The 14,259-nt window shown below is 37.0% G+C and overlaps 1 protein-coding gene across 2 annotated transcripts in view; it reads left to right on the top strand.

Moving 5' to 3' along the window:
- Positions 1-14,259, top strand: part of FNIP1 (folliculin interacting protein 1) — a 131,127-nt gene that overhangs the window by 67,988 nt on the left and 48,880 nt on the right. Inside the window, exons 7-10 of one of the 2 annotated variants that reach the window (XM_059061812.2) lie at positions 5,465-5,548; positions 6,759-6,830; positions 9,860-9,995; positions 12,746-12,947. In XM_059061812.2, coding sequence (XP_058917795.1) covers positions 5,465-5,548; positions 6,759-6,830; positions 9,860-9,995; positions 12,746-12,947 — 494 coding nt within the window. The remainder of the gene's footprint in view (positions 1-5,464; positions 5,549-6,758; positions 6,831-9,859; positions 9,996-12,745; positions 12,948-14,259) is intronic. The other variant, XM_059061813.2, reaches the window with a different exon arrangement.

Here is a 14,259-nt window from a genome sequence, read left to right as displayed (position 1 = left end):
TCGATGCATCTTTGAAAAGTACTTTTGATGTAAAAAGTTGATGTAAAAAGCCCTTACTAGCTCTCTTGAATATTTCAGCTGAGGGAGACAGGTATTTTACTTTCTCCCTTTTCTTTTCCCTAACTAGAGTAATTTTAAAATGGTGCTTATTTTTTTGACCTGTAATTCAGATGAGCAGATATTCAAATTTGATGTTTCTTAAGAGATTTATTAAAATAGCAGCTTATTTAGTAATTTGGTTAGTTTATTGTTTGTTATTTAAGTTCAACATTTTAAAGTGACAAACTATTTCTAAAATTTCTGGTCCTTTGTTGTATCTTAGAAAGATCAAATAAATTACTGCTGACCATATTTCCAGTGCAAAACGAACTGTAGTGTATTAGAGAGTGGACAGCAGTTAGAATAGGATGAATGTATGCTAACACATATATATGGAATCTTAAACAAAAAAAAGAAATTGGTTCTGAAGAACCTAGGGGCAGGACAGGAAGAAAGATGCAGACATAGAGAATGGACTTGAGGACGCTGGGAGGGGGATGGGTAAACTGGGATGAAGTGGGAGAGTGGCATGGATGTATATACACCACCAAATGTAAAATAGATAGTTAGTGGGAAGCAGCCACATAGCACAGGGAGATCAGCTCGGTGCTTTGTGACCACCTAGAGGGGTGGGATAAGGAGGGTGGGAGGGAGACGCAAGAGGGAGGCGATATGGGGATATATGTATATGTATAGCTGATTCACTTTGTTATAAAGCAGAAACTAACACACCATTGTAAAGCAATTATACTCCAATAAAGATGTTAAAAAAAAAAGAATGGGATGAATGTTTCACTCATTCCCTGTTTAGTGGAAATTTTTATTTGTAATTTTAATAAATATCGGTTATACATATTAGTAGAAAACAGTTTTTTCTCCCACCTTTAACAGTATAGCATCCTATTTTTTTTTTGTAATTCATGTTCATTCAAATAGCAGCTATTTATTAAGTACCTACTATGGGCTAGTTGCAGTGTCAGACATGTGTTTTAGAAGGTGTGCATTTTATAGAAAAATAGAAGTTCTACTTTTTCTTAACTTGATTAGTTCATTCATTTTAATAAAGTAAAAATGTGACAGAAATAAGTCTTTTTTTCTTTATAATTTGATACTTTTCAAAGCTAAAGGGGCTTATTAAAAGCTGTTTATTTAAATAATACAAATCCATTATCATGTATAAAGGTAAAGTACACTATAGTTGCTAGATATACTCAACTTCTCTGTTTTAACATGGAATAGGAAATTAATGCATTTAACAAAGCACATATTTTGTTATGAATGGCTTTTTCTTTCACATTCTTAATTGTGAATCAAGGATATTTGAGCACCATTTCTTATTTTCTTTAAATTTCCAATTAATCAACAAGTACTTATCAAGCACTTATTATATGCCGAGCACTCTGCTACACCCTGAGAATACAGTGGTGAACCAGACACAGTTCCTGCCTCAACATATTTTTAGTTAGTGGAAGTCAGACAAGCAATACAATACAGTATACTGTAGTTAAATTTTGGACAAGACTAAGAGCATGTTGTGATAGAAATGAGGAGGAACACCCAGTTCAGTCTTGGAGTATCACAAAAAGCTTTCTTAAAGAAGTGCCTAAACTTGAAGAATTAGCCTGACCGTTGGGAAGAGAAATGTTCTAGGAAAAAGCAGTAACGTGCACAGACCTAAGTTCAAGAGATCATTGAGTGTGGAAAGAATGTGAACAAATCATTGTGGGTGGAGCACAGTGTGGATATAAGTAAAGGAAGTGAAAGGAAATAAAGAAGTGAGCAAGAGCCAGATCATGAAGGGCATTGTGGGTTACACTGAGGAATTTGTACTTATGCTTTGAGTAAGCAGTTGGGTACCAGTGAGGGTGTGTTAGTTTGGGTCTTCCTCCTGGTTTTTAACAGGTGCCAAGACAGGTTTAAACATGCAAGAATTTTATTATTACTAGGTGAGAGAAATGAAGACGGAGCTGGGAAGGGTTCAGAGAGCCCTCAGATTGTGGTGCAAGTTTGACCTTGAGTGAAAGAGAGGAATAAAAGCTTGAGTGGACATGTTCCAGCCTGCCATATAGTCCAAAGAAGGTGTGATAAGGCTGTGGACGAGCCTTTGAGTCAGAGTTGGTTGTCAGAAGTGACCCATGTCTTGCCAAAATGGGCCTGCCTTACTATAGCTACTGTGTTCAGTCATTGGCTAGGCACAGCCTGTGGGATATGTGGCCCTGCACAAACATGGCAGTGAATTTAAGAACACAGCAGCTGGGGTGCTTGGCCAATTGCAGTTCTTATAGCTGGAGAGTTTTGTGGTGCATTCTCAAGGCAACAACAGAAGAGTTTTCACAATATAGAAACATGATCACATCAGGTTTGTATCTGCAAAAGAATATTCTAATTGCTGTAGGAATAGATTCAGATGAGCCAGTGGGATTGAGAAAACACCCATATTAGAAGGCTGCTTATGATAGTCCAAGTGACAGATAACGGGGACGTAGAGTAAAATTGTGTCCATAAGGATAAAGAGTTGTTGAGAACTTTGTTGGGAGAAATAGAGTAGACAGGACTTGGTAATTAGGTAGAAGAGGTGAGGGGAGAGGGGGAGTCAGGGATGGCACTGAGCTATTGGGTTGTGTAATTGCATGGATATTGGTTCCATTCACTGGGAGGAACATGAGAAATTGGGAGTTAATGATTTTAGGTTTAGGCATGTCGAATTGGAAGTATTGGTAGGATATCCAAGTGAAGATATCCATTGTAGTTAAAGAGAGAGATGTATTCTGGTGGTAGCTGCTGTAAGATAATGAACGTATAAAAGTTTTAAAACAATAGAGGTTTTTTCTCACAATTTTCCTCAAAGCAGTGTTTTAGAGGTCCAGTCTCCTTCCTTCTTGGAGTTCTACCTTCTTTATAATATGGGCTCCAAGGTTGTGCTCACCTACACAAAGCCAGTGGAAAGAGATTGAGTATGGAGAAGCACATTCCCTTCAAAACCACCTCAACCTGAAAGTGATATACATCACTTTTGCTCACATTCCATTGGTGGTAACTAATCATATAGCTTCATCTGTATATAAGGAGGTTTGAGAAATACGGTCCCTAGCTGGCCAGCTGCTTCCCACAGACTACTTGATGTTATGCAAGGGAGAACACAATCCTTTTTTAGATTGTTAGCAGTTTCTACCATGGATTTGAGAATTATTATTATATAAATGATAATTGAAAGCATAAGAATGAATGAGAAGGAAATATTGTTGAGGATAGAACCCTGGGGATGCTGGCTTTAAAGATGGAGTAGGGGAAGAGAATCACATAAAGGAGACTAAGAAAAAAAAAAACTTAGTGTGTGTTATCATGAAAACTGAGGGAAAAAAGTTCAAAGTGTAATGTAGTCAGCATTAAATATGATGTAAGGTAGTGTGAGATAGTATGGAGTGCGTTAAGTAACAGGAAGGCTTTTGGTGGTGGCCTCTGTGAGTAGTTTCAGTGGGGAGAATAGAAGCCAAAGTTGAGGAAAGACTCAGAGGTTAGTCTTCTTTTCTAAGATGTAAGCAGACATCCTCAAACTTCTTGGTTTCAGGACCCTTTTACACACATAGAAATTATTGAGGACCACAGAGAGCTTTTGTGTATGTAAGTTATATTTATTGATATATACTATATTAGAAATTAAAATTCAGAAAATTAAAAATTATTTACTTAGTAACTCATTAAAAATAACACTAATAACCCTTTTTATGTTAATATAAATAACATATGTTTTGAAATAACTATACTTTCCAAGACAAGAAAACTAAGAGTGGCATTGTTTCACATTTTTGCAAAACTTTTTATTGTCTGGCTTAATAGAAACAGCTGGATTCTCATATCTTCTTCTGCATTCAGTCTTTTGTAATGTGTTGTTTTGGTTGAAGTGTGTTAAGAAAATATAGTTTCACATAGATATGTAGCTAGAAAAAGGAATGTCCTCAAGAACCCCTTGAAAGGGTTGCAGGGTCCCCTTGGAGGGGGGTCATTGGACCACATTTTAAGAACTACTGAACTATAGGATTAAATATATGGGGAGAAGGTAGAAGAGTTCTGACTGTATTTAAATGTTGATGGAAACGGAGGTTATAAGGAGGATGAGGTTGGAGATAGAGGTGATACTGGTAAAGTGGAAGGGCCTAGCTTACTTAGAATAATTAGCTTTGGAAGGGAGGGAGGGAGGTACCTCTCAGGATTTTTCACAGATAGACCCTGCACATGAAGGGGACTTGAATAATGTTACCTGTTATTACTGCTCAGGCAGGAAGGAGGCAGGGATGAAAGTTGATTAAGTTTGGAGATAGCATGGTAGGAGAAGGAGAGTTCCCATATGGTGATTCTTCATGTGTACAAACATATACATGTGCATACTGTACGAGACAAAGGCATATGCTGAGAGTAAGAAGAGGTGGTAGGGAAGGAGATTAAAGAGAGCAGGTAAGTTTTGAGGTAACTAGGAAAAAATGAAGAAAGAACTGAACAATGAAAATGGAAGGTTTGCTGCACATGCACTATAATTATAAAAACTCTTGTTATAGAAAAATACCTATTAGCAATTTGAAAAATACATTTGTCACTTTTTAAAACAGAAAAGTCCCCAGTTCTATCCTAGATAAACCTAGATGGCTATTTAGGCCATCTTGATGAAGCATAACTAACAAGTAACTCAGCTGCTTGCTTCCAGGCTGGGATGTTACCCTCTCTGGGTCTTCAGACTCTTATCTTCTCTTGGTCAAGTGTGTGGCAGCTACTTATCTTGGGCAGCTGGGAGTCTGGCCCTGACAGGCTGCATTGGCTTTCCTGCTTCCATAGTGGCTGACTCTTGCTCTAGGAACTTTGGTTTCTTCTGTTAATTTATAATTTACCACTAGTTTAGAAAAACCAATTTCATACTTATTTGTCAGTAGACCCCTTTTCTTTATTTGCTCTTTGTTTTATTTTGTATTCTGTTTTTTCAGCCAAGTGCTTAGGTGGTTTTCTTCTTAACTGTAGTTGCACAATATTGTAATCTTAAAACTGACATTTTAAGATAAATTTATTTGGCAAATGACAAATTATATAGATAACATTACTGTGCTGTTTTGAATCTTTAAAAACATTGTTTTAGATGAGAAAGGATTGAACATTTTACCTTGTATAGTGGAAGCTTATTTTTATTATTTATGTTTTATTTTTATTATTATATGTGGACTTATTAGTAAATTGTTATGTTGACATAAGCCGTGACCAGAGGGAAACCATCCTGTTTCAAAAATAGGGAGCCAGCTTGAATTATTCTTACTTGTTTAAAGGTTTCCATCCATATCTGTTGGTATGCTTTTGTACTTCCTTAGCTTACCTTTTATTCCTGACGCATTGTGGCTTCTCTAACAGCCCTCTTTCATATGTATTTTACGTTTCTGCCATGTAGGTCTTTCACAGTTCTGCAGCCCCAGGCGGGCATTCTCTGAACAGGGTCCGCTCCGCCTGATCAGGAGCGCCTCTTTCTTTGCAGGTTTGCCATGTGCTGTGTGGGTAGACTAGTTGGTGTGCCCCAGCGTCTAGAATTCATAGTTAAGCTGTGGAAACAAGAGAGTAGAGAAATGCAGTTGGGGAAGGTGTAGTTGAGAAAACATTGCTTAGGAAGTTTAAGAACTTAATATCTTTCTACTGAATACGTTCTTAAAGTTTCCAGAAACTAAGTTATCAGTGGAATTGACATTTTCATGAAATTTCAGTTTGTCATTTCTTATTTTGTTATGTAATAATGATTTTAACTTTAGAATCCTAAACCGAAATATAGTATGAAAGTTATTTCTTATAATACCAGTGGAATTTCTAATGTGACACTATCTTGTTTCCATGGCTGAGTAGCTTCTGTATCATGGTTCATCAATCGCAGAAAATATCCTATCTTACTATTATTGTAAAATTTCTGATCTACACTATTCCATAAGAATGATTTCTCTTGGAGCTAAAATTTAGATGAACAAGCACCATTATATTCTGTAAAAGGCATATATGACTATGTTTGTTTACATCATTAAATAGATGATTGTAGAGTATGTTCATGCTTCTGTATCCAGGAAGTTGTACCCAGCTTCTTGTTTTAATTAATATTTATTTTTCATACAAATGTAAGATACAAACAATGTATATATATTATAGAAAATTTGGAAAATATGAAAAATAGGCAAAAAAATATATTAGCCATCTTGTCAACTGGAAATCACCTTCTTAGTTTTTTGTTTGTTTTAAAACAAAATTGGGGTTATACTGTTCAGCTTTCTTAAAATTTTTATTATGGAGAATTTTTAAACATACAATTTTATAGGCAGACTAGCAGACAACCATCATATACCAGTCACTTAGCCCCAGCAACCATCATTCTTACTGGTCAGTAGATTGCCTTTTTTTCATTTAGCAGTATATTGTGAATATATTCATATATCATTGAATATGCTTATAAAATACTTATTTTAATCATCCCTTGCTTCTTTAGGTATTATACCATAGATTATTTCATATTATATGTCAAATCTTCAGAGAGATCTCAAAGCTTGTTCAACTGAGTAATAGCTCTTGGTGTTGGGTTTGTGCCATGCTGTTGAAAAAAATAAAGGAATGCAATGAGATCAGCATGATTTAGTTTGCTACATAAAAGGAACAGCATCAACCTGAACAGCACTGTATTTTATAAGTCACAGTTTTGTCTTGATTCTCAGTTCACAGCAACCCAATGGACATGCCTGGAAGAGAGCTGAACGAGGACAGAGACAGTGGCATAGCACGCTCTGGTAATGACAGGTTCATGTATTAATCCAATTTTTGATGAGATCACTGTTAGCTGACATTGATTTCCTTTTTTTATCTTTGCTTTTATCATCCAGTTTTATGTGCACAGTTTGTTATTATTGATATTAGCCTTACAAGAGGATGGTAGAAACATCAGAGATAAATATTTTAAATTAAAAATTGTTCATGTTTAATAGTAAATGTGCCTGGTGGAGCATGGCCTGGATGAATACACGCTGGCTTAGGCTTAGCTAGTATAAGAAAAATAATATTGCTCAAGAGACTGCTTAGATAACATAGTAGAAAAAACACATTTGCTTATATCTGTTTTCTCCTAACTAGGGTTTAAAGTGTCAGACTGTCTCTTGCCCAGAGAAACTTAGGCATTTTGAGCCAGTGTTATACATATTTCTTTGAAATACATTCTCTTCCAAAATTTGACAAAGTTTTATTGAAACATTGTGAGGATTAAAAAGAAGAAAACAAAAAAAACCCCCCAGATTCTATCCTTAAAGAGCACAGCTTCTAATGAGAGAATAGCCAGGAAAATCATCTGTCATAGTTTATTGTTTGAGGTGTTCTGTGATAGACCTGTGCAGAGGTTCAGAAAAATGGCACCTAACTTAGCCTGGGCAAGGAGCAGGGTGTGAGTAAAGCTTTACAGAGTGTTGATACTTGAAATAAATAGGAGTTATCTGGCCAAAGGCGTGAAAGAAGGACATTTCAGTTAAAAGGAAAAGTGTCAGGGCTCAGAGATCAGCATAAGAGAAAGATGGAGTACTCTTAGGTTTGAATTATCGTTAGGTATGAGAAACTTTATCCACTGTGATTATCTGTATATGTTGTCACATTCCATGGCTCTGCTGTCTAAATTGTTCACAAGTCAGTTTTGAGTCTAGATGGAGACTCCAAACTTCCCATATATTGTCCCTAGTTATGCATGAGAAATTTCAAGAAAATTTTTCAGATACCTGGACTCTACTCTTGAAGATTCTTGATTTACCCTAGAGAAAGGCGTAGGCATATGTATTTGAGGAACAAAAAATGAAAAACTCAACCACTGATTCTGATGGACAGCTAGAGTTAAGAACCACTACTCTAATAGGAGAAGTCTCATCTTTCAAATAATCTCACCCTTCTTTTCTAATTGAGTTATTTTTGTTCTTAGGAAATAATCTAGAGTGTATTTCTCTTAATACTGTTTGCATCTATGTAATCTAGAGATTTAGTTTTCTGTGGCAGGAATTTAGTTTTCATTATTTATCCAAGATTTCAGAAGTGATAAATTAATGTCTCTATACTTCATTTTCTTCATCTGTAAATTGAAGAGCCTGGCAAGACTGATCTGTAAAGCTTCTTCAAGCCATTGAATTCATATATGCTGTTTAAGTTAATTGTGTATTTTCTTCCTTTTTCTGATTGGGTTATTTTTAATACCAGAATTTGATAAAACAGAGCTTTTCCAAATTTAGAGTAACATTTGATTTCTCACAGAAGCCGTACCCAGATTAGTTATACATGCCCTAATCTTAGACTACAAAGTTTTATACTACTAATTGATAAAATGTGGTATTTTCAAGAAAGTAGTCCAGAATTAATTCATTGGCGGCCCAGATGTTTGCATGGCACATAGAGCTCTCCCCTTTACCATTGAATTTGTCAGAGAATTCAAATGAACATATTTTCATAATGATAATCTCTTAGATTTCAGTCCTGGTGTCCAAAATAATATATCATCTGGCATGTATCTTTTTATAGATGATAATAATACTTGTCTTTTGATTACTTTACAAATTTTCAGTGTGTGTTTATAATGATGAAAATGGGAATCTAAAATATTTCTAAACAAAAGTAAGCCCTTGAGGTCTTTTTCTCTCTATTAAGTGGGGAGGAGAGAATCCCCCCGCCAAAAAGAAAGGATTTTAGCTTTTGATACCCCAGGCAGGAAACAGAGCTTTTGGATTGCAGTGAAGGGTTTTCAGAAGAGAATAATTTCCACAGTTAGGGGATTACAGCACTTATAATCAGAGTGGACTCTATTGGAATGTGTCTGTTCCAGAGAGCAATGTTCCAGAGAGCAGTGTTCCAGAGAGCAATCTATAGGATTTACTCTTTCTTGGAGCTTGATAGGTATAGTCATGACTCTTGGTAAAAGTACCCAAGCATTCAGAGGTGGCTACCTATGCACAAGTGATCCATGAGTACTTTTTTTTTTTTTTTGACCGCCACGCAGCATGTGGCATCTTAGTTACCTGACCAGGGATCAAACCTGCGCCCCCTGCATTGGAATTGTGGAGTCTTAACCACTGGACCGCCCCAGAAGTCCCTCCATGAGTACTTTTATTTTTATTTATTTGTTTATTTATTTTTTAACTTTTTTTGTGTGTGTGTGTGGTATGCGGGTCTCTCACTGCTGTGGCCTCTCCCGCTGCGGAGCACAGGCTCCGGACGTGCAGGCTCAGTGGCCATGGCTCACGGGCCCAGCCGCTCGGCGGCATGTGGGATCCTCCCAGATCGGGGCATGAACCCGTGTCCCCTGCATCAGCAGGCGGACTCTCAACCACTGCGCCACCAGGGAAGCCCCATGAGTACTTTTAAATGACGTTTTAAATGGCATTCAAACACTTATTTTCAAATATAGCTTTTGTTCTTAAAATCCAGCTGCTGCATTGAAATTGAACTGCATCGTATTTAATTTAAGGACTAAGGATCCAGCTAAGGTAGGAGACAGTGTCATGGCCAAAGGAATAAAGCTTTATTTCAAAGTAGCATTTTCTTCTGGGGTGGGGGTGGGGAAGGTAAGGATGTCAAAAGGGAATTGTATCAGGGTCTCTTACCAACTCACTTTTAATATGTGATTTTTTTCTGGGACCTTGCTCCAACAATGATGTATGTTTTTTAAATTGAAATTTTAGAGGGTCATTCAGTAAAATGGAAAATTTGAGTCACCACTCTTAAATTTGTTAAAAAGAAATCTGTTCTTGTTTTTAGTAATTATTAACTTATACTTATTCTTACTCTGACTTGACAGCATCTCTAAGCAGCTTGCTTATTACACCATTTCCCTCTCCAAACTCCTCACTTACCCGAAGTTGTGCCAGCAGCTACCAGCGACGCTGGCGACGTAGCCAAACAACAAGTTTGGAGAATGGGGTGTTTCCTAGATGGTAAGTTGGGACTTTTAATTTACTACAAGATTGAATAGCTCCTTTAACATAATTGTGTATGTTAAGAGCCTGGACCTTGTATTTTGTATTTTTAAAGTCTGGAACTGGAAACTTTTAAAGTGTAGTACATTTTTAAAAATTGTGGTAAGTTATGCATAACATACAATTTACTATTTTTTTTTAAACATCTTTATTTGAGTATAACTGTTTTACAATAGTGTGTTAGTTTCTCTTTTACAACAAAGTGAATCAGTTATACATATACATATGTTCCCATATCTCTTCCCTCTTGCATCACCCTCCCTCCCACCCTCCCTATCCCACCCCTCTAGGTAGTCACAAAGCACAGAGGTGAACTCCCTGTGCTATGCAGCAGCTTTCCACTAGCTATCTAATTTACATTTGGTAGTGTGTATATGTCCCTGCCACTCTCTCACATCGTCACAGCTTACCCTTCCCCCTCCCCATATCCTCAAGTCCATGCTCTAGTAGGTCTGTGTTTTATTCCCATCCTACCACTAATCTCTTCATGACATTTTTTTTTTTTTTTTAGATTCCATATATATGTGTTAGCATACGGTATTTGTTTTGCTCCTTCTAACTTACTTCACTCTGTATGACAGACTCCAGGTCTATCCACCTTATTACAAATAACTCAGTTTCATTTCTTTTTATGGCTGAGTAATATTCCATTGTATATATGTGCCACATCTTCTTTATCCATTCATCTGTTGATGGACACTTAGGTTGCTTCCATGTCCTGGCTATCGTAAATAGAGCTGCAATAAACATTTTTGTACATGACTCTTTTTGAATTATGGTTTTGTCAGGGTATATGCCCAGTAGTGGGATTGCTGGGTCATATGGTAGTTCTATTTGTAGTTTTTTAAGGAACCTCCATACTGTTCTCCATAGTGGCTGTATCATTTTACATTCCCACCAGCAGGGCAAGAGGGTTCCCTTTTCTCCACACCCTCTCCAGCATTTATTATTTCTAGAGTTTTTGATGATGGCCAATCTGACCGGTGTGAGGTGATATCTCATTGTAGTTTTGATTTGCATTTCTCTAATGATTAATGATGTTGAGCATTCTTTCATGTGTTTGTTGGCAATCTGTATATCTTCTCAATTTACTATTTTAACCATTATTAGCTGTATAGTTCAGTGGCATTAAGTACCTTCGCATTGTTGTGCAGCCATAGCCATTCACGTCCAGAACTTTTTTATCTCCACAAACTGAACCTTTATACACATTAAGCAATAATTCCCCATTCCTCCCTCCCCTTAGCCCCTGGGAACTACTATGCTATTTTTTTCTCTGTAAATTTGACTGCTCTACATACCTCATATAAGTGGAGTCATAGAATATTTATCCTTTTATGTCTGCCTTATTCCTCTTAGCATGTCTTCAAGGTTCATCCATGTTGTAACATGTATCAGAATTTCATTTTTTTTAATGACTAACATTCCATTATATTCCATTGTATATACATATACATTCCACTGTATATACATTTTGTTTATCCACTCATCTGTCCTTGGACATTCGGATTGCTTCCACCTTTTGGCTGTTGTGAATATGCTGATATGAACGTGAATCTACAGATCCCTTTCAAGTCTCCGTTTTCAGTTCTTTTGGTTATATGCCCAGAAGTGGAATTTCTGGATCATATCGTAATTCTCTGTTGAAGTTTTTGAGGAACTGCCATACTCTTCACCACAGTGGCTGTAACATTTTACTTTCATTCCCACTAGAAATGGCCAGGGTGTTTTTTTTTTTTGGCCACGCTGCATATCTTAGTTCCCCGACCAGGGATTGAACACGTGTCCCCTGCACTGGAAGCGTGGAGTACTAACAACTGTGCCGTTAAGAAATTTCCCCTACTAGAACTGCACAAGAGTTCTAATTTCTCCACATCCTCACCGGTAGTTAATTTCCTTTTTTTTTTTCTTTTAAATAATAGCCATTCTTATGGGTGTGAAGTGGTATCTCCTTGTAGTTTTGATTTGCATTTACCTGATGGCTAGTGATGTTGAGCATGTTTTTGCTTTCTTATTGGCCATACGTATGTTTTCTTTGGAGATAGTCTATTCAAGTGTTTTACCCTTTTTTTTTTTTTTTTTTGCGGTACGCGGGCCTCTCATTGTTGTGACCTTTCCCGTTGCGGAGCACAGTCTCCGGATGTGCAGGCTCAGCGGCCATGGCCCACAGGCCTAGCCACTCCGTGGCATTTGGGATCCTCCCAGACCAGGGCATAAACCCGTGTCCCCTGCATCGGCAGGTGGACTCTCAACCACTGCGCCACCAGGGAAGCCTGATGAAGCTTCTTGTTTCCTTTTTTATTCACTCCCTTTATTCCTTCACCTTTGATTTTATTCCTGGAATCTAAAGGGAAGGTAAGAAGATTCTAGAACAGTGAAGAGATTATATCAGACTCGTCTATAAACCTTAAAATTCAGGCTCTTTTAGGTTGGTTATACATTGGGATTATCTACTTTTTTAGTGACTTCTAATTGAACAAAAGTGTTTCCAATCTCACTCTCTTATTAAAATTTCTTACAAAAATATGAGTATAAAGGAATAGCCAGTAGTTTTCTCAAAGAGATACACTATTGGTATGAATTTTTGGATTTACTTGATAAAACACTGGAAGACCTTTAGCTTGCCTACATTTAATTAGCAAGGGGATTGAATTGTGAATTTAATTATTTTTATATTTTTTTTAAATGAAAAACCATTTATTTTTAAGGTCTATAGAAGAAAGCTTTAATCTGTCAGAGGAGAGCTGTGGCCCTAACCCAGGGATTGTGAGGAAAAAGAAGATTGCGATTGGGGTAATCTTTTCATTATCCAAAGATGAAGATGAAAGTAACAAATTTAATGAATTCTTTTTTTCACATTTTCCTCTGTTTGAAAGCCACATGAACAAATTAAAGAGTGCAATAGAACAGGTAAGCATAGTCATGTTTATGGTTTGTTTATATTTTTTATTTTATTTTCCTTTGAATCTTATTCTCTTGCTTAAGCATTGTGTTTATTCATTTGGTAGAAAAATTAACAGAATCTGTGCAGGTACCATACAAAGTGATCTGAGAGATGCAAAGTAGACTTCAGCTCCTTTTAAGAAGCCTACTACCTAAAAAGAAGATGTAAGGTCATTTATCCATTCAATAAAGAAGTATTTGAGGGCCTAGAATGTGGCAGGCACTATTCTAGCAACTGGGGATAAGATGTGAAGAAAAGCAACACTCCTGACCTCATGGCATAGAAAATAAACAAATGAATATATAAGATTTTAGATGGTAATAAGTGCTATAGAGAAAAATAAAACAGAGAAAGGTTTTTAAGGAATGCTGGATGGAAGGATTACAAATTTTTATAGGAGAGTCAAGAAAGCTCCTGATAAAATGACATACGGTCCAGAGATACGGAGGAAGTCAGCTATAACCAGCTGAGAGATGAGTGCTCCAGGAGGGGCAAAGGAGTAAGCCCCTTTTACTGATGCTTGAGTGTCAGTAGGGAGGAGTAAGGAGGCCAAAGTGGCTAAGTTAGAAATAGGACCAGATCATGTTGGAATTTATAGGATACCATGGTATGAGCATTGGCATTTACTCTTAAGAAAGATGGGAAACCATTGGAGTGTTTTGAGCAGGGAAATGACATTATTCATAAAAATCACTCTTACTGCTGATGGAGAATAGATTTCAGAGGCAAAGGTCGATGCTACGGGATCAGTTACAAGGCTGTTGAAGTAATTCAGGTGAGAGATGGTGGATACTTAAAGCACTTTCGTGATGGAATTGGTGACAAGTGTTTGGATTCTGGATATTTTTGAAAATAGAGCTAAGGAGATTAGCTGATGGACCGAATTGGGGTTAAGAGAAAGAATAATAGAGGTTGACTGGGGATTTTTCTTTTGAGCAGTAAGAAGGATGGAATTGCCAGTACTAAAAGGGAAAACTACAACTGAAACAGGTTTGGTGGAGGAAGATCAACAGTTTGTTTGCAGTGCCTCCTGGACATGCAAGTTATTGTGAGTCTAGAGTTTAGGGGAGAGGTCCAGGCTGGTCAGTCACCAGTGTATATATGGTATTTTAAGCCAAGAAACTGATAAGAGAGAAGAGAGGAGAGGAGATCCTACGCTTGATTTGTAGAGTGTTTCAGTAGTTAAAATTTGAGAACCAGCAGGGGAGACTGAGGATTGGCTATTCAAGTAGGAGGAAAAATGAGAGAGAGTACTTTTTGGGGTGAACCAGGTGAAGA

Source organism: Kogia breviceps, chromosome 4 (assembly GCF_026419965.1).
Source record: "Kogia breviceps isolate mKogBre1 chromosome 4, mKogBre1 haplotype 1, whole genome shotgun sequence".
Taxonomy (NCBI): Eukaryota; Metazoa; Chordata; class Mammalia; order Artiodactyla; family Physeteridae; genus Kogia; species Kogia breviceps.
The sequence above is the reverse complement of the archived record's forward strand: the minus strand, read 5'-3'. Positions and strand labels throughout refer to the sequence as shown.